Source organism: Pelophylax lessonae (genome assembly GCF_965119305.1).
Source record: "Pelophylax lessonae genome assembly, chromosome: 4".
In the NCBI taxonomy this organism is placed as follows: domain Eukaryota; kingdom Metazoa; phylum Chordata; class Amphibia; order Anura; family Ranidae; genus Pelophylax; species Pelophylax lessonae.
The window spans coordinates 195,683,613-195,709,155 of record NC_138771.1 but is presented as its reverse complement, the minus strand read 5'-3'; the positions used below and the strand labels follow the sequence as shown (position 1 = coordinate 195,709,155).

At 43.3% G+C, this 25,543-nt stretch overlaps 1 protein-coding gene across 1 annotated transcript in view; it reads left to right on the top strand.

The window, feature by feature from the left end:
* The window catches only part of COG5 (component of oligomeric golgi complex 5), a 644,155-nt gene that overhangs the window by 337,244 nt on the left and 281,368 nt on the right, over nucleotides 1–25,543 (top strand). The window contains exons 9-10 of the mRNA XM_082254383.1: nucleotides 11,973–12,085; nucleotides 12,903–12,980. Coding sequence (XP_082110509.1) covers nucleotides 11,973–12,085; nucleotides 12,903–12,980 — 191 coding nt within the window. The remainder of the gene's footprint in view (nucleotides 1–11,972; nucleotides 12,086–12,902; nucleotides 12,981–25,543) is intronic.

Below are 25,543 nucleotides of genomic sequence, written 5' to 3'. Positions count from 1 at the left end.
TGAGCGAGGTGCACTATCAATTCGTGGCGTTAGCCTTTGGTCTCGCCTCAGCTCCTCGGGTGTTCACAAAAGTTTTGGCCCCGGTCTCCGACTGCTTTGAAGGACAACTTGGATATTACTGTGCGAACCTTACAACAGTTCGTATGGACACTGAAATTCCAAAAATCTGCTCTGGTTCCGTCCAACAAGCTGGATTATCTTGGCCTGACCCTGGCTCTGCCTCAGCCCGGATGTTTCTTCTTGGGATGCGATTCAGCTCCTGTTGTCTAACAGGCGGTCATCTCTCAGGACTTGTATGCAAGTTGTAGGCCTAATGGTCTCCACCTTTTGAGCAGTGGCAGCTGGTGCTCCATGGGCCGGGGGGGGGCGGCAGACAGACCGCACCATACCCCCCCCCCCCGGACCACACCAGGCTGCCGCGCACCCGTACCCCCCCTCCCCCCGAACCACAGCGAGACAGGATAGGACAGGACCCCCCCCCCCCCTCCACTCACCCTGCCTGGATGCAGCAGCAGGCGGCTTCGGCTTCTTCCCCCTGTCTTCTACATCTCCTCCCTCCTCCTCCATGCCCAATGGCATGGCTTCTCCTTTAGGCCAATCGGAAAACGGGTCTCAAAACCCACTTCCTGATTAGCCAGGAGGAGGATCCGTGTGACAATAGCGAATTTTCATTCGCTATTGTCACACAACTGGGTGGGCTCGGGGCGCACTGCTCTGCGCCCCGAGCCCACCCTTTTTTTAGCCTGTGAGAGCCTCTGGCTCTAATCACATGGCTAAAAAAAAGCATGGATAGGGGGGGCGGCGCCCCTGCACCCCATATACACCACTTGCCACTGCTTTTGAGGCGGTTCTGTTTTCACAGTTCCATACGAGACCTCTGCAGAGAGATTCTTGCCGAGTGGGACAAGAGTCCACAGTCTCTACACAATGTGATCCTGTTGAGCCAGCGTACGAGAGGGCCCCTGATCTGGTGGATTCGCCTAAAGGCTCTTTGACAAGTAAAATCCTTTCTTCCCCTCTACTGGACAGTGGTCACCATGGATGCCAGCCTGTCCGGGTGGGAAGGTGTTCTGGGCACAGACTGTGCTCAGGGGGTTTGGACTCTGGAGGAGTCCAGACTACCGATTAATGTATTGGAACTTCAGGTGATCAGACTTTGTCTGGCCCATTGAACAATTCGTCTTCAAGGGTGTCCAGTATGGATTCAATCGAACAATGCCACGGCCATGGCATATGTCAATCACCAAGGTGGCACAAAAAGTGTCCTAGCGGCTCGAGAAATAGCTGGCATTCTAAGGTGGGCATAACATTTTGTTCCAGATCTCTGTGCTGTGCATATTCAAGGGGTGGAAAATTTGATGGCGGATTACCTCAGTCGTCAGGCTTTGGACCAAGGAGAATGGTCACTTCATTTGGAGGTGTTTAATGAGCTGTCTCTCTGGTGGGCAACTCCTGAGGTGGACCTGTTGGCCTCTCGTCTTAACAGAAAGGTGCAGAGATTCGAGGCAAGGTAACAGGATCCTCTAGCCGATGCCACGAATGCACTGGTGGCCCCTTGGGGGCAGTACCGTCTGATCCCCTTTCCCCACTTCTGTCAAGACTTCTGCGAAGGATCGAGGCAGAAGGAATTCCAGTCATTCTTGTGGCCCCAGACTGGCCTCGCCGGTCTTGGTGCGGCTGGTCGCCGATGTCCGACTGTGGTGACTCCCTCACAGGGAAGACCTGTTGACCCAAGGGCCGATCTTCCATTCTGCTTTACAGTCGCTGGGTTTAACCGTTTGGCTTCAGGTGCTGAAGGATAGGGGGTTGTCTGACTCTGTGATTCCCACGCTATTGAAGGCTAGAAAATCTACCTCTAGAAAGATTATTAATTGCGTCTGAAAGTTGTATATACTGTGTGGTGTGATTCTGGGGGTTTCTCCCCGTTCCTTTTCAGTGGCTCTAATTTTTGCATTCCTCCAAAGAGGTGTGGAACAGTGCCTGGCCTTGGGTATCATCAAGGGCCAGGGTTCGGCCTTGGGTACCATCAAGGGCCAGGGCTCGGGCTTGGCAATTTTCTTTCAAAGTTCGTTGGCTACGCATTCCTTGGTTCGCACCTTTGTTCAAAGGGTTTGTCACTTGGCTCCCCCTGTGCGGTCTCAGTGCCAAATCGAGGTCCCACGGAGGCAACAGTCGGTTCTTCAGAAACCGACTTTTGAAAATATTCACAAGATTCCTCTGCTTATTTCTTGGTGGTGGTTACTTCCGCACGCAGGGTGTCTGAGCTGGCAGCTTTGTCTTCTTATTTGGTATTATTATTTGGTGTTTCAGAGATAAATGGTGCTTCTCCCTTGTCAGTCATTTCTTCCTAAGGTTGTCTCTGATTTCCATCTGAATGAATACATTGTGTTGCCTTCCCTGTGTCCTAAGCCTAAGCATTGTAAGGAGATTTCCCTGCATTCTCTAGATGTGGTTCGGGCTTTTTGTCCTTACGGATGGACCTCGTAAGGGGTTGGCCCTGTCTGCCTTGACCATTTCCAGACGTTATTGCAGGCCTATTCAATCAAGGGTCAGGTTTCTCCTTTCCCTGTTAAGACGCATTCTACAGGGGCGCTTAGTGCCTCCTCGGCCTTCCGCCATCAGGCGTCAGTGATGCAGGTTTGAAAAGCGGCCACTTGGTCGTCTGTGCACACTTTCACAAAATTTTACAAAGTAGATGTGCTAGCATTTGCGGATGCTGCTTTTGGCCACAAAGTTTTGCAGGCTGCTGTTTGAGAAGACCTTGTCCTCTTTGAGGGTGTATTATTTTTAGTTGAGCACCAGTTTTTCCTGGTTGAGCTTCTTGTTACCTGTTGGCTAGATTTAGCCTTTGGGAATTTTTTCTGCGTTTTTTTTTTTTCCCCACCCCTCATGTTTGACACTGCTTTGGGACGTCCCAGTGGTCATGAAGATTCTGGAGCTGTGTCCATCAATGAACGAAAGAGATAATTGGATTTTTGTCTTACCATAAAATCTTTTTCCCTGATGTTCATTGGCGGACACAGCACCCACCCCTCCTATTGAGTTTGTTTTTTTTTCTTCTGACGCTGCTTGCAACAAAACTAAATGCCTATAGCAGGAAGTGGGAGTATACCTCCTGGGACTGCCCCATAGGCATAGTAAAGCTTTTTCCTGCCTAGTGTCCTTCTCCTGTAGGGGGCAGCATAACCCAATGGTCAATAAGATTCTGGTGTGCGTCAATGAACATCAGAGAAAAGGATTTTACTGTAAGACGAAAATCCACATTTTCTACAGCTTAGATTAGCATTTTTTTAATAGGATGGGTTAGAACCTCTCTGAAATTGTCTGGCTATCTGAGTCCTTGTTCGTAAGATTCCTAATTCTCAATTAACCTTCTTTCCGTTCTCTTTGGATACATTTTCCTTCACTTTATGTGAAAAATGTTGTCACCAAGACAGAAAACATGGGGAAATCCATAATCTTTCGAAAGGCTGTGCCACCTGTTTTTGGTGACAGTTGTAAAAAATATAATTACCTATTAATTTAATGAGATTTCCAATAAAATTCCCGCTGTGTCTCTGGGACACAAAGTAAGGAGAAATCGCTGGAAGAGTGATATACAGAGCATTCGGCCCCTTGAACTTTTCGCCACATTTCAGGCTTCAAACATAAAGATATAAAACTGTAATTTTTTGTGAAGAATGATCAAGTGGGACACAATCATGAAGTGGAATGAAATCTATTGGATATTTCAAACTTTTTTAACAAATAAAAAACTGAAAAATTGGGCGTGCAAAATTATTCAGCCTCCGTAAGTTAATACTTTGTAGCGCCACCTTTTGCTGCGATTACAGCTGTAATGTCTCTATCGGTTTTGCACATCGAGAGACTGAATTTTTTGTCCATTCCTCCTTGCAAAACGGCTCGAGCTCAGTGAGGTTGGATGGAGAGCGTTTGTGAACAGCAGTTTTCAGTTATTTCCACAGATTCTCGATTGGATTCAGGTCTGGCCTTTGACTCGGCCATTCTAACACCTGGATATGTTTATTTGTGAACCATTCCATTGTAGATTTTGCTTTATGTTTTGGATCATTGTCTTGTTGGAAGACAAATCTCCGTCCCAGTCTCATGTCTTTCGCAGACTCCATCAGGTTTTCTTCCAGAATGGTCCTGTATTTGGCTCCATCCATCTTTCCATCAATTTTAACCATCTTCCCTGTCCTTGCTGAAGAAAAGCAGGCCCAAACCATGATGCTGCTACCACCATGTTTGACAGTGAGGATGGTGTGGTCAGGGTGATGAGCTGTGTTGCTTTTACGCCAAACATAACATTTTGCATTGTTGCCAAAAGGTTCGATTTTGGTTTCATCTGACCAGAGCATCTTCTTCCACGCGTTTGGTGTGTCTCCCAGGTGGCTTGTGGCAAACTTTAAACAACACTTTTTATGGATATCTTTAAGAAATGGCTTTCTTCTTGCCACTCTTCCATAAATGCCAGATTTGTGCAGTATACGACTGATTGTTGTCCTATGGACAGAGTCTCCCACCTCAGCTGTAGATCTCTGCAGTTCATCCAGAGTGATCATGGGCCTCTTGGCTGCATCTCTGATCAGTCTTCTCCTTGTATGAGCTGAAAGTTTAGAGGGACGGCCAGGTCTTCGTATATTTGCAGTGGTCTGATACTCCTTCCATTTCAATATTATTGCTTGCACAGTGCTCCTTGGGATGTTTACAGCTTGAGAAATCTTTTTGTATCCAAATCCGGCTTTAAACTTCTCCACAACAGTATCTCGGACCTGCCTGGTGTGTTCCTTGTTCTTCATGATGCTCTCTGCACTTTAAATGGACCTCTGAGACTATCACAGTGCAGGTGCATTTATACGGAGACTTGATCACACACAGGTGGATTCTATTTATCATCAGTCATTTAGGTCAACATTGGATCATTCAGAGATCCTCACTGAACTTCTGGAGAGAGTTTGCTGCACTGAAAGTAAAGGGGCTGAATAATTTTGCATGCCCAATTGTTCAGTTTTTTATTTGTTAACAAAGTTTGAAATATCCAATAAATTTCGTTCCACTTCATGATTGTGTCCCACTTGTTGTTGATTCTTCACAAAAAATTACAGTTTTAGATTTTTATGTTTGATGCCTGAAATGTGGCAAAAGGTCAAAGTTCATGGGGGCTGAATACTTTCGCAATGCACTGTAGAGAGCAAAGCGTTGGGAGTTTCTAACCCTTCACCAATCAAAAAAAAAAAAAAAAATCTGCAGTTTTTCTTTAAAGGTTGTCTGTTCATGTGTATCTGTAATAGTGTATCTGTAATAGAATACATTATATTTGGTTCTGGAGGGAGAGTCAGCATGCTGTCGAACTTGGAAGCCAGTAGATTTTAATCCAGGATGATCAGAAATACTGAATGCCTTAAATGCTATTTATCACAATCAGCTGTCCACATATCTCCTGCAGGTATGGTTTGACCTGCCTTTACTCAAACATAAAAGATGCCTGGTTATTATAAAGGAGTTCTGTGTGTTCTGTGAAGTATTCAGTATCGGCAGTAGTGCAACCATAAGTTTGCTACCAGCTAAAATTAGTTTTTATACGTTATCAGCTAAATTATGTCATATATACTCACTGGCTACTTTATTCGGTACGCCTGCTCAATTGCTTGGTAACACAAATTGCTGATCAACCAATCACATGACAGCATCTAGACATGGTGAGGACGACTTACTGAAGTTTAAACCGAGCATCAGAATGGGTAAAAAAGGAGATTTAAGTGACTTTAAACATGGTATGATTGTTGGTGCAGACATGCTGGTCTGAGTATTTCAAAAACTGCTGATATACTGGGATTTTCACACACAACCATCTCTAAGGTTTACAGAGAATGGTCCAAAAAAGGGAAAATATCCAGTGAGCAGCAATTGTGTTGACAAAAATGCCTTGTTGAGGTCAGAGGAGAATGGGCAGACTGGTTCGAAATAATAGAAAGGTAACAGTAACTCAATTACCCACTTGTTACAACCAAGGTATGCAGAATACCATCTCTGAATGCATTACACATTGAACCTTGAAGCAGATTGTCTACAGCAGCAGAAGACTATGCCGGGTACCACTCCTGTCAGCCAAGAACGGGAAACTGAGGCTACAGTTCGCACAGGTTCACCAAAATTGGACAATAGAAGATTGGAAAAATATTGCCTGGTCTGAGTTCAGCTGCGACATTCAGGTGGTAGGGTCAGAATTTGGCATAAACAACATGAAAGCATGGCTCCATCCTGCCTTGTATCAACGGTTCAGGCTGATGGTGTAATGATGTGGTGGATATTTTCTTGGCACACTTTGGGCTCCTTAGTACCAATTGAGCATAGTTTAAATTCCACAGGCTACCTGAGTATTGTTGTTGACCATATCCATGACTTTGACTTCAGTATGCCCATCTTTTGATGGCTCCTTCCAGCAGGATAATGCACCATGTCACAAAACTCAAATGATCTCAAACTGGTTTCTTGAACATGATAATAGTTCACTGTACGCCAATGTCCTCCACAGTCACCAGATCTCAATCCAATAGACTACCTTTGAGATGTGGTGGAACGGGAGATTCGCATCATGGATGTGCAGCTGACAAATCTGCAGCAACTATGTGATGCCATCATGTCAATAGGGACCAAAATCTCTGAGGAATGTTTCCAACACCGTGTTAAATATATGCCATGAAGAATTAGGGCAGTTCTGAATGCAAAAGGGGGTCCAACCAGTTTACGAGCAAGGTGTACCTAATAAAGTGGCTGGTGAGTGTTTTCACTTAGAGGTTACAAGGAGAAGTTTCTCCATTGTGGCTGCACAATGTTTTAAATGGGAATTATTATAAATATGTCCCTAAAAGCAGAATTAAACCCTCATATTCTTTACAGAAAAGGAAACTTTGATCTTAGCCTCTGTCTTATCTGCAGTTGCTGCGCATGTGATAAGTTGTGACACCAGCCATTTCTTTGCTTAACAGTTCAGTTGAGAACACAAGCAACTGTCATTCATGGCTTCTCTTGAATGTACCTGTTTTGAAAAATCATTAAATTAATGGATTTCATTCTGTAGTTTGTGCGTAATTTTCTGTACATTCCACTAAAGCGTTTGCAAATCCCTACATATGTCCACTGAAGTGACTAGTCTCAGGTGCTACCCAGAGATTAAACAAAATCCCCCTACACAAGTTGTACCTGTTTATCTGCACCCTCTCTTCCCTACAATCTCCTAAAGCACACATTTTGCACAGCATTTCTGAGCTCTGGAAGGCAGGGGGAAGGGATCTTGATGTCACACACCCCACAGCATAGAACACAGAGCTGAGTGTAATCTGAGACATTAGCCTCACAGGTAAACACTCAAAAACATAAGAGAAAAATCCCCCTTAGGATCTCACTAATGTGCCTATAATAGGGTGAAAGAATTATACAGTCACCTTATGCTGTGTACAACGATTCACCTGCAAAGTAGTATACTAGGTGTGATCCAAGTGACTCAAGCATAAATCAAAAGAGAAAAGGACTTAAGGTCCAAAAGGATAGTCACCAACACAATGAAACAGTATATGTATGTAGAAACACAGCCACAAAACCTCAACCAAACTCATGTATAAAAAATACGTGGTCACTTGCAAGCCTAGCAGCTGCTCACACCGCACATACACAAAAGCATGCTCCCAGTAATTTCTGATCTCAGGAGAAGAAGTTCGAGAAGGTTAGGACTAAACTGTGTTGGGATCATTAGAGAATACCCTAAATATTAAGGCAGTACTAATGATATTTATCATGTATATACAGTGCTTAGCATTAATGAGTACACCCCTTTTGAAAAGTAACATTTTAATCACTAACATAATTAACACAAGAACTATTTCCAAAATCTTAACAAAACTGAGTTTTATAGAACATTTGTTTAGCTCAATACATGAAAGTAAGGTTACTAATATAGCTTAGATTACAATATCTTCAGTTTTACTCAAATTAGTGGATGCAAAAATGACTAAACCCCACAACAAAAACTACTACATCTAGTATTTTGTATGACAACAATGGATTGGTAAGGACAGCACCATGTCGTCTTGGAATGGAAAGACCTAATTTAGAGCCTAATGCCTCGTACACACGCAACGATTATCGGCCGACCGATCATCCAACTTTTGTCCAAGTTGTGTTTTGTTGGTTGGAATGTGCCTAGACTGCACACGAATTTTCTCGGTCAACAAAAATCTACTTCAGAAGTGATGTCATGTGCTGGTTTACTTTCCGTGTGTTTTTTCTTTTCTGAGCATGCCCAGTCTTGATCATCAGATTTTTGTTTGCCGAAATCTGTACTGACTGACGGAAAATCGGCCGTTGTGTTGACGGCCAACAAAAATTTTATAGCCTGCACACCAGATTTTTTTCGGCCGAAAAGTCGGAGTCGGTTGTCGGAAGCATCATACTAACAAGCTGAAAATCAGCCGATCGGACGTTGGCCGAAAATTCCCGGCCAATAATCGATGCGTGTGTACGAGGCTTAAGGCTGGCCATACATGTTCAACTTTTGTTGTACAATTTTCTGTTAGATTTACCACAAACCACATAATATGAGGTCAAAGCTAAACAACACTTTCACTTGTATCTAATTAGGCAGGCCTTTGTACTACATAGTTGAAGGTAAATTTCAAGAAAATTGTTCAGAAAATTGTTCAGAAAATTGTTCAGAAAATTGTTCAGAAAATTGTTCAGAAAATTGTTCAGAAAATTGTTCAGAAAATTGTTCAGAAAATTGTAAGAAAATTGTATCGTGTATGGCCAGCCTAAATTGCTGCATGGAGAGTAATGCTCAACTTGTCTCTTCAGAATTCCCCATAGATGTTCGATTGGGTTCAGATCAGGAGACATACAGTACTTGGCAACTGAATCACTTTCATCCTGTTGTTGTTCAGAAATGTAACAGTGGCCTTTAGATGTGTGTTTTGGATCATTGTCGTGTTGGAAAAGTGCAGGACAACCAAGGGCACGGAGTGATGGTAGCATGTTCTGTTTTTCAATATAGAGCGAAACATCTGTGAATTCATGATACCGTCAATAAAATGCAGCTCCCCGACACCAGGAGCACTCATGCAGCCCCACAGCCGCAGAAGGACACTGCCACCACCATGTTTCACTGTAGGCACCATGCATTTTTCTTTGTACTCCTCACCTTTGCGACGCCAGCTTTCCTCACCAGTTCCAAAAATATTCATCTTGGGTCTCATCATTCCAGAGCACAGAATCACAGTAGTCTTCTTTTTCAGCATGGGCCCTGGCGAATTCTAGGCATGCCTTTTTGTGTATGGACTTTAGGAGAGGCTTCCTTCATGGACGACACCCATGCATGCCATTCCTCTGCAGTGTACACCGTATTGTATAGCGGGGGAAAATCACCCCAGTTTGACTTTACACTTCTTTAGCTAACTGCAGTGAACTTGCGTTTCTTCAACCCTTATCATCAGAAGACATTCCTTTTGAGATGTTAACTGACCTGGACGTCTCTGTGAGATTGTTGCAGTTCCATCTTTGTTACATTTTTGTATCATGTTGGCTACAGTATTCTGACTGATAAGTAAAGCTATGCTGATCTTGTAGCCCTCACCTAACCTACAGAGGTTAAAATTGCTGTGACTTTTGAATTTGTGCTGGAAAAAATGCATTTACTACAATTTTAAATAATTTGACCAAAAATGTATTTCAATTGGTCAGGGATCCTGTTAGCAATCACACTAATCTGTTCCCATTTGTTACTATTATGAACACTAGATGTGCATGCACATGGTACGTGAAATCTGGTATAGGTGCAGCCATGTAGATATAATGGCACCTCATGAGCACTGTTACATATATAAATGGTCTGACTGCAGTTCAAAAAACAAATCAAGGCAATCAGATAGGGTCGCATGGTTTTCTGCAAAGTCAGTGCATGAAGAGAGTTAAGTCTGGTACACACTATGGGGTTGATTTACTAAAGGCAAATCACTGTGCACTACAAGCGCACTTGGAAGTGCAGTCACTGTATACCTTAGGGAAGCTCTGAAGAGTGGGTTAGCTCTGCTGATTTCTATCATCCAATCATGTGCAAGCAAAAATGCTTGCAGCGACTGCACTTCGAAGTGCACTTGTAGTGCACAATGGACTTGCCTTTAGTAAATAAACCCCTAGGTTTTTTTAATTTAACCCAGCCGGCTGAACGAAAAAAAAAAAAAAACCTGACAGGTCGCTGTAGTAAGACAAGCGATGTTAGTACAGCACACTCACCTTCTGGGCTATTGTGTTCTGGCAGGGCCCCCCCATTTGCTGATTTTCCAGCATGCCTGCTTTACAGAAGCTGGTCATGAGACCAGCTTCTGCTGGACAGGGAGCTGTACACATGGACTGAAAGTCAGCCGATTCCTTCCGAACCAACTGTTTTTGGCTAGCTTTGCGAAATTTCTCTTCCATGTGGTGCCAGTGGCTGACAGTATGAAATGGGAAGGGGTTTTCTTTGGCAAGTAATGCCCTTTTATAATCACCTGTCTGCTGGACACCTGTTTAATGAATAATTAGACTCACCTGTAGTTGAATTCTTGGTAATTAGGATTTTGTTGTCTAAAATTTAGCTTTGCTCCTAAGGCCCCTTTCACACAGGCTTTCTGATCCGGTCCGCCTGTCAGTTTTTCAGGCGGACCTGATCGGATGCTCCATGTACCTCTTTGGAGCAGCAGATGTCAGCGGAGACATCTCGGCTGACACCCACTGCTCTCCGATCTGATCCTGTCCTTGAAATCTGGACAGATGGAAACCTTATTTTCCATCCTTCTGCAAGATCGGATAAGATCAGATAAAACGGTCAGTTCTTATCCAATCTCCTATAGAGGAGAGCGGGGCTTTGAATACTCAGTCTCTGCAAAGTAAACAGAGACGGAACTGTCATCCGCCTGCTCAGCGGGGATTGGTGGATCGCTGAGCAAAATTGAGTCCGTCGGGCGCACCACCCGAGTGAAAGGAGCCTAAGACTTTCATTGGGGTGTATTCATTTTTGCAACATGGTCTTGAATTCATTTGTTAGGAAAATACTTTTTTTTGTGTGTGCAAATTAAGAAATCTTGGTTGCAATCAATGGCCCCTTATTTGTAGGAGCATTTTGTAGTATAGTGCCCCATAGAAAATGTTGATTCTAAAAGGAAAGTAAAGGTTTTCTGACAAATCGGTACATGTTTATGATGAGCACTGTATATGGTTCCCTCAGTTTGCCCCAAACCTCAAAAAAGGACATTGGCAGATGGACATAACCCTATGAGAGACGAACACTAACCTGATATGTGACAAGAGTTGATGAATTTGGATCACTTTTATAGATAGCGGGAGATTAGATCCAAATGATGTAAGTCCCAACACAAAGAGCTAGGTGGGGGATATTTATAGCTTGATATAGTTAGGCACATACAAGCAGGTATAGAAATATTGGGATTCTATACCATTGATGGAAAATAGAAGCTGCACAATGTTCAAATATTTCCAGATATCCTCTGCAGTGCGGTCAGTCATTAAAGCATATAGCATCAGTTCTGAAGTTGAATTCTGTCGTACAAAATTTTTCGCATGAAAGTAACCTTCACTTTCGATATGATGAGACTACCATGCAACAAAAAACAAGATAATCTGATCGTGTTTACGAGGCTTAAGTCTTTCTCCTGGAACAAGCGTGCTAGCCTGGAGTTCTGATTTTTGATGTATGCTTTTTCCAGGTCAGTTGCTCAGACATTATTGATGCCAGAAACTACCAGCAACTAACCTTCTCAGGTGGTCAGCCATTACTGGCTGCATATTCCCTCTGTACAGGTTTCTTTGAAAGCATACCATTATCCCTTTCTGATAACACACTCTGCTTATGTTTCCATGACAATTATCAAGAATAAATTTAACAAATGGGTAAACACTAATTATAACCATTTGTTTGATAGGTGCTCCAGGTCGGGCAGCTATGCCACAGCCAGGTAACACAGCTGCGTTCCGAGCTGCACTTTGGACAAATATGGAGAAATTAATGGACCAAATTTATGCAGCCTGTGTCCAGGTAAGGCAGGGTTTTATGTATAAAAATATTACCTATAAGAACTCATTCTGTTTATATTGTTATTGCAAAGGGAGTTAATTTGGAAGTACAGTACTTATCTGAACTCCCATCAAGTGCTTCCTTGTACCTGGCATGGATGGGCACACAGGGCTGAGCATATTTATGGACCCAAGTGCTTGATGAAGTGATTATGGACCCTGACCCCTATACTGCTTCACTGTACATATCATCCCTTCCCCATATGCACAGAATAGTACATTTTGGGCAGTCTGACAAGCGTTTACACCAGGATTTTAACACAAACAATACATAGGCATTAAAGTATAACTAAAGGCAAACGTTTTTTTTTTTAGTTGTGGATAGAGTGAAGAGGGATTAGAATGCTTGCCAGTTTGTGTCTTTGCCCCCGTTAAAGAGAGATTCACCTTCTCTATTTGTTCTGTTTACTATAATCATTGAAAGTAAAATAAAATCCCAAATTTGAGGTTATCCCCAGAAAAGTAATAGAGGGGAAATCTTCCAATGGGGACACTAGTTCTGGTGACCTGGGCGTCCCCAAGGAATTCCGTTTAATTTGCAGGGGTTTTCTCTCACTTCCTGTTTGGCTTTAGGGCAGGAACAGAAGGGAAATCTCCACAATGGATGTCGAAAAAAAAAAAAAAAAATCTAAAATGAAGAAAAAAATAAAAGAAGTTGTGCCTATAGTTCTAATTTTGGTAGATTCTAGGCCCCTAATTTATTTTGATTTGTGAGGAAAAACATCAATTTAGGCTTTATCAATGGAAATCCAGCTTTAACCTATACATATTTTTCACAGGTGCAACATCTTCAGAAAGTTTTGACAAAGAAGAGAGACCCTGTGTCCCATGTCTGCTTTATTGATGAGATTGCAAAGGTAAGTATACCAGTATTCATAAAGTGGTTTTTAAGCCACTGTGTCGTCTTGTTACAATCTTGTCTGTTATATCAAATGATGTGCTCCAGTGTATGTGTTTTGTAAAAAATAAGCCACTGTTTACCTTATTTTATAGCTCCACTCTGCGCTCACATGACCAACCACCTCTCTCAATCTGACAGCTACAGTTGGAGGGGCTGAGAATCCCCTGCTGACGTCAGCTAGGAGGAGAGCGGCGCTCACGTCAGGAGCATCCCGGAGCTCCTGACATACGAATTGGATGCGGGAAAACCTGCATTCCAGTTCGCACCAGTGTGAATCCAGTCTTAAACATCAGTTAGTCTCAATATAGGAAGTTTGAGTAGATGCACTGGAAATCTGAACCTTTTTCTAAACATAAAGTGACGCTAAACTTTTTTTTTTTAAATACTATAAAAATATAGATTATTTAATCAAAAAGTAAGTTCATTGTCTTCTCCAAATCTTCTTTTTTTTTTTTTTGCTGCTGTAGTCCGACTTTCTATTATTGGATAGCTACATTCATTCTTCATGTTCACACTATACAGTGCATCCGGGAAGTTTCACAGTGCTTCACTTTTTCCACATTTTGATATGTTATAGCCTTATTCCAAAATTGATTAAATTCATTATTTTCCTCAAAATTATACAAACAATACCCCAACAATGTAAAAGAAGTTTGTTTGAAATCTTTGAAAATGTATTAAAAATAAAAAATGAAAAGCCCTCATGTACATACTGTAAGTATTCACAGCCTTTGCCACGACACTCAAAATTAGGATCAAGGTGCATCCTGTTTCCACTGGTCATCCTTGAGATGTTTCTACAATTTGATTGGAGTCCACCTGTGGTAAATTCAGTCGATTGGACATGATTTGTAAAGGCATACACCTGTCTATATAAGGCCCCACAGTCAACAGTACATGTTAGAACATAAACCAAGACATGAAGTCCAAGGAATTGTCTGTAGACCTCCGAGACAAGACAAGATTGTATCTAGGGACAGATCTGGGAAAGGGCACAGAAACATTTCTGCCGCATCCGTAAATGGAAGAAGTTTGGAACCACCGGGAATCTTCCTATAGTGGGCCGCTTGGCCAAACTGAGTGATTAGAGGAGAGGGCCTTAGGGAGGTGACCAAGAACCCGATGGTCACTTTGACCGAGGTCCAGCGTTTCTCTGTGGTGAGAGAAGAACCTTTCAGAAGAGCAACCATCTCTGCATCACTCTACCAATCAAGCCTGTATGGTAGAGTGGCCAGATGGAAGCCCAAAAATAGGTGTGCCAAGCTTGTAGCATCATACTCAAAAAGACTTGAGGCTGTAATTGGTGCCAAAGGTGCTTCAAAAAAGTATTGCGCAAAGGCCGTGAATACTTATGCACATGTGATTTTTTTTTAAAATAAATTTGAAAAGATTTTAAACAAACTTCTTTCATGTTGTCATTATGGGGTCTTGTGTGTAGAATTTTGAAGAAAATAATGAATTTATTCCATTTTGGAATAAGGCTGTAACATAACAATATGTGGAAAAAGTGAAGCACAGTGAATACTTTCCAGATGCACTCTATGTAGGAACATAGCTACCCTCTCCTGCTCATTACCGAGGTGGACTAGGAACTATGGACTATGATCTTTGTAGTGCACATTGAGAAGTGCACTGCTGGTTCCAAACAAAAGTGAGAGGTTTAGGTGCTCACAGAGGATTTTACAACAAGGCAGAAAAAAAATATTATTATACAAGATTTTTAGATACGCCATCAGTTTGCGCAGAGCTTTGCAACATAAAGGCAGATAGTAAAGTTACAATACAAGAGGAATTAGAGGGCCCTGCTAGTTTAATCTTACAATCTGAAAGTGATACAAAAGGTAATAACTGTGGGGGATGAGCTGATGGAGAAAATAAATGTACAGTTGTTATATGATATGGTTATGATGGAGAAAATAAATGTAAAGGTGGAGGCAAGATAGGCTTCTCTAAAGAGAGATGTTTTCTACGTGGCCTAAAAGTGGTCAGAGTAAGAGATAGTTGGACAAATTGGGTAGGGAATTCCAGAGGATGGGAGAGGCTGTGGAGAAGTCCTGAAGGGTGCCTATGGGAGGATGTGACAAGGGTGCTAGAGAACAGGATGTCCTGGGAGGAATGAAAAGAATGATTTGGGTGGGATTTTGGGTGATAAAGCTAGGGGGGGGTTCAGTTGTGAATTTTTTCAGGGGAATTAAATAGTTAACGTGTACCAATCATATTTGGAGAATAAGGATTTTGTTTAGTGTCACTTTAAGTACATGTGTACTGAGAGATACGAGTAAGCTACCATTACTGATCTCCTTCTTGAAATGCTAGTTACCTAGCTGTATCTGCCTTTAGAAATTTAAGTCACCAATCAGGAGCTTATATACATCAGGTTAGAGTGAAATCAGATCCTGATTCGACATCACTAACTCAGGACAAGTATGTGCAAGATTTGAAAACATGGCAGTTGGGCAGTTGTCTTTCAGTGAGCAGAATGCTGACCTAGGAATCAGTAAAATGACACAGGAAGCTGTACTGATAAACCAGGAAGTAGAAGTTTGGTGTTAATGACTAGTAGATGTGTGCATATCACAAGAATAGCTGGCCAAATTACATATATTTTGGCAGACAAATCAATCAACATTTCAAGTTGAACATTAATGATCAGTTGCAAGTAAAATGACAGTAAGTTGTACATTAATAACAAAAGATCTGCAACATTTGTAATCTATGTGCAGCCTGAGATCAGCTGTATGGGCTTTTCTTTGTGGTAATAATTTAGTTTAATATTTTATTAATGTGACCGAGGATCTGCTTATCTTAGGTCTTATTGTAGTATTACTTGAGCAATGTCAAGTCCCAGAACTTAGAATTCCCTATTTATGCTTTTATTCATCTAGACAGGTCTAGTTTAAAAAAATCAAATCTTTATATCTAGCATTTGTAATCTTGCTCATCAACATCGGTCTTGTTTAAGCTTTTTTGGCCTGTAACATTAGGCTTGACATTGGACTATGTTGCAAATTAAATGTAAAGATAAGTGAACAAACAAATTCTGTGTGACTGTGGAAACTCAGATGTTTATTTTAGTGATGGTTATCAATTACGCTTTCATATAAAGTGTCTACACTTTAAGATTTAAGCAGCACGTACATACCTACCCTTTGCTTTAAAGTCACCCAAGAAAATACCTGTTACTTCTGCATATGGGAAAACACATGACACTTCCACTACTTCCATACAGTACATCCCTTGGTGCCAAAATGGCTAATCACCAGGCCCAGGTTATATCTTGTGATGATGAGGGGAATGTGCATAGCTTTGGCTTGATGAGCAAGTTGAATTTGTAGCCCTGTACACAAGGGCTGAATATCGCCCAAAATCAGCCTACAATAGAAACCGTTTGACATTTGGCACAAGTGTACAGCTCCTTGTCTGACAGAAACTGATCTCACGACCAGCCTCTGTCGAACGAGCATGCTGGAAAAACCAAGGGAGGGGGGGGGTCCCCCTGTCAGAACACAGTAGCACAGTGGGTAGACCGCTGTAGTAACATTGTATAGTTAGTACAGATACCACCTCCATTTTTTTTTTTCTGAACGGAAATTTTTTTTAGCTTGCACCAGGTATTACTCCTGAAACTTTAAGGTGGCGCGGTGGCTGAAAAGCACATATAAATGAATCCAGCAAGGGCAAAGTACATGTTCACTTTAAGTTTGCCATTACCATACATTGTAGTACACAAAATCAAATTGCATTTTTATGTCTATTATGCATAATATAAATGCCCTTGAAAAGACAGGCCGGCAGATTGTCTGTCTGCCAGTAGACACCAACCAATTAATAAAACTTTTAATCCATTCACCATTAATGAGCTTCATACTTGGTGAACAAGGAGGATGAGGATCAAAATATAATCAGATTCAGTCTTATCCCTTCACTGCTGAGGATTAAATGAAACAGTACGCCATATAGTGTAAATCTTTCACATCCTTTTAGCAGTTTGGGTCCACAATATAAATTGCTTGATATAGTTGTAATTCTGTGCCATTAACTGAACATTTGTTTTGTTCGGTCTTTCCAGTAAACTGTTTACTGGCTTTTGTTGCTATTGTAAATCGCATCCTAAGAAGGTAGCTAGAAAGCATTGATTATTGAAAGTTGTGCTTTTTAACGCTAGTTAGAAAGCCGTATTGAATTTGTATCTGACGAAGAGATGTATAAAAAGTTAGAATGATAGAATTGGAAAAAGTATAGATTATAGTATAGAAAACAAGCAAGGCAAGTGTATATATTGTTTTAATTAGAGCTACATTTTTGGGAGCTATGCAGAATGTTTGTGGAGAATAAAAGGTGAATAACCTGTCACAAGAAAAACATGGTGGCCACTCTTCTGTTCTCACCTTATGAAAATACTAGTTGATTTGCTTCTGTGCTGGTCCTCTTGCTTCGGTATTTTGAGTCAATGACCTGGAGCAAATAAGCAGACAAGGACACTTCTCTGGGTTTCACATCTGCATTTCTGTCCTAAGCTAAATGCTCAGAGCATTTGAATGCCAGTGGGTCAGAATTAATGCTAGATCATCAGTATTTTCCGAAGGGGTGTTGGCTGTGGCAACTAATTTTTCTTAATTGTACACCAAAGGATTCCGGGCAATTCATTCTTAGTGTTTTTGGTTACTGGACACTGGCAACCAGCAAAGTTTAGATAAAAAAACACCAACCTTAAGGCCCCAGAACTTCAGTTACCATCCAGGGGAGCGCATGCTACCTGAAATCAGATATAAATGTAAAGTGTTTATAAATATTTTTATAGCAAAAGATTGTAATACAAAATATCAAGCATACAGAATGTAAAAGATTAAGACCCCGTTCACACTGGGGCGACCTGTCAGGCGACCTGGTCGCCTGACAGGTCGCCGTAGGTCGCCTGCCATAGAGAAGCTGTGGACCCGTTCTAATAGGAGCGACACAAGTCGCCTCGACTTAGAAAAAGGGTCCGGAGCTTCTTTGGGGCGACCTGGAGCGACCTGCATTGACTTCAATGTTATGAAGTCCGTGTCGGCCGCTCCGAGGTCGCCCCGGCAAGTCGGATCACCCCAGTGTGAACGGGGTCTAAAAACAGGAAGGTCCCAAAGAGACAGAGTGTCTGTGCAGCTGGTACAGAGGTAAACACGGGCTCCATCAATAATAAAACAAGATAACATTAATGGAAATGATACCCACTCACATAAATAACTGTAATGGTGTTCACCCTGGACATCTCTGAGAACTTATGAAGTGCCTCCCAATCCCCATCCCCTGTAGCCAACAGTAGAGATGTGTAGTGAGAGGATCTAGAGAAGCCAGTGTAAACACAATGATGTGTGCTTTACTCAATGGCACAAGCAGGCAGACCAGAACAGTGTGAGAACACTCAGGACTTTGGTGAGCCAGAAACCAGAATTTCTGTACACAGCTCTTCCGGGTTGAGCAAACCACCTCCTGTTGCTTGGAATGTTTCAAGGCCTCCACATCTTTTGTCAAGTCATTACAGAAGAGGAGAATAAGGTGCTTAAATAAAAGGATCAAGCTATTTAAGAGGCAGAAGCGAGGTCAGCAGAGCAGGAGAAGAAAACACTCCATCCCCTTCCCTGGTCAAACTGAACCCTATAATTGAGAAAATGTGAGCATAATAGCAACCTAAAAGTGTTTTTCCCTGTAAAATGTAAGGGAATAGCAACCTAGTCCTATGCATAGACTTTAATATCAGGCAAACGAGTATGTTTAACCACTATATGTATAATCTAATTAGGAATAATATTATTAATTGAGAATACCCATATAAACAAAATTATACATGTATACAGTGCAGAAGATAAGTTTGCCCACTTACAAAGGAATGAAGGATTAAAAATTGTTATCATAGGTTTATTTTAAATGATCGAGACTGAATATCAACCAGAAATCCAGAAAAACACATGATAAAAATGGTAAACATTGAGTTGCAGTTCAGTAAATAAAATAAGTATTTGATCCCCTACCAACCAACAATAATTCTGGCTCCCACGTACTGACTATAGTACAGGTCCTTCTCAAAAAATTAGCATTTCTCTAGCGCTCATCGACAGACGTAGTCCTCGGTGATACACCACCTTCGGGTTATGTTACCTCCGCAGGAGCAGGACTAGACAGGAAATTAAAAAGCTCTGGCCACACCCTAGGGGCAGTCCCAGAGGGTATATCCTCTCTCTCTGCCTCAGCAAATCAGTTATTTTCTGTCTAGTTAGGAGTAAGGACCTAGACACCTTGCTGGGATCTTAGGTCCTGGCAAGAATTTTTTCTTAAAGGATTTTTTTTAGACAGCTTTTTTCTCCAGTGTTCCTGTGAGATCTTCAAGCAAGAAAGCTGAACTGGGCGACGGGCTGGATGTTGAGATCCGGTGGTCACCCCAGTTCAGCCTACGAGCGCGTGCAGGCCATAGCTCCGCGCTGGGTCGGCCGCGACAAAGTCCCATTAAAGGACTGTCCACGCGAGTTAAACGTCTCGCCGAAACGCCAAAGACCATGAGTCACGGCGTCCGTATCGGTCGACAGCCCTCCCGCCCCGGTGGAGAGGGGTACTGTCAGGAGTTGGTGCCCGCCTGGTTCCGGTATGGTGAGTAGTATGTTCCCCCTTTTTCCCTGACGGGTTTTGTGGTGAACGCGGGCCCCTCTCTGTATGGTAAGAAAGAGTCCTTTCTATCCTATAACATGTCACAAATCCTCCTACTTTGAGTGTGATTTATGTGTGCAAAAGCCAGGAGGCTTGGCTTGGGAGCTAACAATCTATTGTATACATGTTTTAAAGATGTAATCTGTGGCATTCTGGGAATCTTATGGGTTAAGTATAAGCTACCTACCAGTCAGAAGCCACGGACATGTAGACTGCCTTCCAAATCAGATCTCCAGCTATTAGCAGGCCTCCCGAACGGCCACGCGGTCCGCCAGGGCCGATACCGCCAACCACGCCATATCCCCATGCAGAGAGAGTGTTGTGTGCCCTGCAGCACACCGCTATTCAGTTTAGGCCGCCGCCATTTTTTTTGCTGGATCGCACGAGCCGCCATTTTGGCGTAGCCTCGTGTCTCCAGCATGGGGGCGGCCATGTTTGAGGTGATCCTACACCTCGTGGAGCTTGGGGGAGGCGCCGGAAGGCGTGCAGAAGGGCGGAGCCGCCTCCTTTCTTCCTGGGCAGCCAGCCAAAAGACTTCCTGTTTGTCAAGACAGCGCTGTAAGCTGTTGCAGTTTAACTCTGAGCATCAAGTGGTGAGCCTGGGGGTCTATCTCTCTCTCTCTCGATCGATAGGGATCCCTAAGCAGGTAACACTAAGGGGCTTTTTTGTGGCGCTGGGGGTCAGAAAAAAAAAAAAAGTTTTTTTCTTTACTTTTGAATTATATATCCAGGAAGTAACTGGAGTTATTATGGACCCTGCCACACATATTCCCCCACCTGTTTCCCTCGAGGGGGCCTCGGGACCCGCCGGTGCACAGAGTATAGAGTCATTTACAGCAATTTTGGAGTCTATGGTGGCTCGGGTGGAGGCGGCCTGTCAGGGACGGGGGTCAAGGAAGCGACCCCCGCCTACCCCTATACCATCTGACACCTCTGACTCAGATTCAGAGATGGTCACGGCAGTTGCAGGTTCCTCTGCAAGGGCTGTTATCCCAGGTAAAGCCCCCTCAGACAGTGAGGAGGACGCTTCTTCTCTTGCTATAATTCAGGAAGAAGCATTGGTGGACGCACTAGTTGTGGCAGTGCAAGAAACCTTAAAACTTGAGGCTTTACCGGCAGAGGCAACTGAAACAGAGAGGCCTTTTGGGACTAATAAGCCCATCAAGACGGCGAAGGCTTTTCCTGTACCTAAATGTTTTGGTAATCAGATTAAAGGAGAATGGGAGCATTCTAAACGTACCTTTACTATTTCCAAGCGTATTGCTAGACGCTATCCGTTTGAGGAATCCATCATTAAGAAATGGACGGTACCACCAGTTGTGGATCCGCCTATTTCCAGGCTGAATAAAGCCACGGTTATTCCAGTGGAGGACACTTCGTCCTTTAAGGATCCGGTGGATCGAAAGATAGAAGCAGAGTCAGCATTTAGACCAGTAATCGTTATTGGTCTAGTTTCCCAGACACTTACGGAATGGGCGAAAATGGTACGCCAAGATCTTAGGGGAAAAGATATTCCCCAGGAGACATCTGATTTGATGGAACAGATCATACAAGGGCTACGGTTTATCTGTGACGCAGCCTTGGACACTACTCCCCTATTAGGGCATGCATCTAAGTTAGCAGTGATCCTCAGACGTGTGCTGTGGTTAAAATGCTGGTCAGCTGACCTAGGTTCCAAAAAGACCTTGACCAATCTCCCCTTTCAGGGGAATCGTCTATTTGGAGCCAACCTAGATGAAATCATTCAGGATGCCACTGGGGGCAAGAGCACTTTTTTGCCACAGGCTGCAAAAGCTAAGGGACCTCGCAACAAGCGAGGACCTTTCTTTACCGCCCATAAAGGGCGCCCGGCTGGTATTAGCGGGAAAGGCAAGACTCCTCCAGGAGGGTTCAAGAAGGGGACCAACCCAGCCAAACCCGAAGCAAAGGAGTACACAGCCTGAAGGTGCGCCCCCACCCGGTTTCAGGGTGGGGGGACGTTTTCACCGGTATTCAGGACATTAGATCGAGCATCAACCACTACTACCGGTGCGATTCTTCCCTTCCAACATTCAAGTACCACAGGAAGCGGTAGTTACCGTTCCCTGAAAAGATCTTTTCCTTTACCTTTTCCTAAGATTAGTCCCGATACCTCACAGGAATCGGATCTGGTTGACCAGATAGGCCAAGATCAGGTATCTGATAAATGTGTGGGAACAGAAAACGACCAGACTTTCTCGGATGGTCGGGGCCAGATAGCTCTAGGGACGCCTGGTTCAGATCCAATCAGCGCCAGTGGTCCTAGAAATTCTAGGCTGGCCTCCTCAAGCCGGCCTGGCCAACTTGGACATGTTAGTCGCAGACGTTCCGTGGGAACTTCGTCTCAGGGAGTGTCTGTGGTCTCAAGGACCAATTTACCTTCGTGCTTTACAGTCGCTGGTTTTAATGGCCTGGCCATTGAGACCCAAGTACTGAAGGACAGAGGTTTGTCTACTTCAGTCATTCCTACCCTTATTAAAGCAAGGAAAGCGACTTCCAGCAAAGTCTATTATCACACATGGAAGACTTATATTGCGTGGTGCGAATCTTTAGGATTTCCTCCACGTACCTATTCGGTGACTCGAATATTGGCCTTTTTGCAACAAGGGGTTGAGCAGAAGCTAGCCTTGAGCACCATCAAGGGTCAAGTTTCAGCATTAGCAATCTTCTTTCAGAAGCCTTTAGCTACCAAATCCTTGGTGCGGAATTTCATCCAGGGGGTGCGGCACCTGGCTCCTCCAGTCCGCGCGCCCTTACCGCCCTGGGATCTTAATTTGGTTTTGTCGGTTCTACAGAAACCTCCCTTTGAAAACATCAGGGAGATTCCCTTGCTTACTCTATCCCAGAAGGTGGCCTTCTTGGTGGCTATTACTTCTGCTCGCAGGGTGTCAGAACTGGCTGCATTATCATGCCAGTCACCATACCTAGTGATTCATAGGGATAAGGTAGTACTTCATCCTAAGCCATCTTTTCTTCCTAAGGTGGTTTCAGATTTTCATCTGAATGTAGATATTGTACTACCTTCCTTGTGTCCTCAGCCCAAGCATCATCGGGAACATGCGTTGCATTCCTTAGATGTGGTTCGGGCAATCAGGGTATACCTGAAAGCTACGGAATCATTCCGTAAGACGGATTCACTTTTTGTGATCACGGATGGCCCCAGAAAGGGTTTGCCTGCATCTGCCGCGACCATTGCCAAATGGATTAGACAAACGGTGGTACAGGCTTATTCTATTAAGGGTCAGAGTCCTCCGTTCCCTGTTAGGGCGCACTCCACTCGAGCGCTCAGTACTTCCTGGGCCTTTCGCCATCAGGCGTCAGTGGTCCAGGTATGTAAGGCGGCCACCTGGTCGTCGGTACATACCTTTACAAAATTCTATAAAATTGATGTGACGGCATCGGCGGATGCCTCATTTGGCCGCAAGGTTTTGCAGGCCGCAATTTGAGGAGACCGGTGGTCTACCTCGAGGGTTTTTTTTCTGTTTGAAAAAAAAAAAAAAAAAAAAAAATTGTTTTCTCTTTTTTTGGTTGAGTCTCATCATTAAGGATGAGCATTGTAAACTTCTAGTTGGCACCGGTTGGGCCTTCTAGATTGGGATTTGATTTCCATTTTCCCACCCCTCAGTTGTGATACTGCTCTGGGACGTCCCGAAGGTGGTGTATCACCGAGGACTACGTCTGTCGATGAGCGCTAGAGAAAAATGGATTTTTGTAAAATCTTACCGTAAAATCCTTTTCTCTTAGCTCATCGACAGACGTAGTCCCCGCCCCTCTGTTTTGGAGTTGGGTTGGGTTAAATTCTCTAAGCACTGCTTTTTCACATAACTGATTTGCTGAGGCAGAGAGAGAGGATATACCCTCTGGGACTGCCCCTAGGGTGTGGCCAGAGCTTTTTAATTTCCTGTCTAGTCCTGCTCCTGCGGAGGTAACATAACCCGAAGGTGGTGTATCACCGAGGACTACGTCTGTCGATGAGCTAAGAGAAAAGGATTTTACGGTAAGATTTTACAAAAATCCATTTATTGTGATAAAGTTCATTATTTTCTGTAATGTACTGATAAACATTAGACTTTCATATATTTTAGATTCATTACACACAACTGAAGTAGTGCAAGCCTTTTATTGTGTTAATATTGATGATTTTGGCATACAGCTCATGAAAAAACAAAATTCCTATCTCAGAAAATTAGCATATTTCATCCGACCAATAAAAAAAAAGTGTTTTTAATACAAAAAAAGTCAACCTTCAAATAATTATGTTCAGTTATGCACTCAATACTTGGTCTGGAATCCTTTTGCAGAAATGCTTCAATGCGGCGTGGCATGGAGGCAATCAGCCTGTGGCACTGCTGAGGTGTTATGGAGGCCCAGGATGCTTTGATAGTGGCCTTGAGCTCATCCAGAGTGTTGGGTCTTGCGTCTCTCAACTTTCTCTTCACAACATCCCACAGATTCCCTATGGGGTTCAGGTCAGGAGAGTTGGCAGGCCAATTGAGCACAGTAATACCATGGTCAGTAAACCATTTACCAGTGGTTTTGGCACTGTGAGCAGGTGCCAGGTCGTGCTGAAAAATTAAATCTTCATCTCCATAAAGCTTTTCAGCAGATGGAAGCATGAAGTGCTCCAAAATCTCCTGATAGCTAGCTGCATTGACCCTGCCCTTGATAAAACACAGTGGACCAACACCAGCAGCTGACATGGCACCCCAGACCATCACTGACTGTGGGTACTTGACACTGGACTTCAGGCATTTTGGCATTTCCCTCTCCCCAGTCTTCCTCCAGACTCTGGCACCTTGATTTCCGAATGACATGCAAAATTTGCTTTCATCCAAAAAAGTACTTTGGACCACTGAGCAACAGTCCAGTGCTGCTTCTCTGTAGCCCAGGTCAGGCGCTTCTGCCGCTGTTTCTGGTTCAAAAGTGGCTTGACCTGGGGAATGCGGCACCTGTAGCCCATTTCCTGCACACGCCTGTACACGGTGGCTCTAGATGTTTCTACTCCAGACTCAGTCCACTGCTTCCGCAGGTCCCCCAAGGTCTGGAATCGGTCCTTCTCCACAATCTTCCTCAGGGTCCGGTCACCTCTTCTCGTTGTGCAGCGTTTTCTGCCACACTTTTTCCTTCCCACAGACTTCCCACTGAGGTGCCTTGATACAGCACTCTGGGAACAGCCTATTCGTTCAGAAATTTCTTTCTGTGTCTTACCCTCTTGCTTGAGGGTGTCAATGATGGCCTTCTGGACAGCAGTCAGGTCGGCAGTCTTACCCATGATTGTGGTTTTGAGTAATGAACCAGGCTGGGAGTTTTTAAAAGCCTCAGGAATCTTTTGCAGGTGTTTAGAGTTAATTAGTTGATTCAGATGATTAGGTTAATAGCTCGTTTAGAGAACCTTTTCATGATATGCTAATTTTTTGAGATAGGAATTTTGGTTTTTCATGAGCTGTATGCCAAAATCATCAATATTAAAACAATAAAAGGCTTGCACTACTTCAGTTGTGTGTAATGAATCTAAAATATATGAAAGTCTAATGTTTATCAGTACATTACAGAAAATAATGAACTTTATCACAATATGCTAATTTTTTGAGAAGGACCTGTATGTGCTCATGTGGTACACAGATTAGTCCTGTCAATTTAAGAAGGTGCTCCTAACGACACCTGTCCACAGAATCTTTTTTCCATTCAAACCTCACCATCATGGTCAAGACCAAGGAGCTGTCAAAGGATGTCCAGGACACGATTGTAGACCTGCAAAAGGCTGGAATAGACTACAAGACTATCGGTAAGAAGTTTGGTGAGAAGGAGACAACTGTTGGAGCG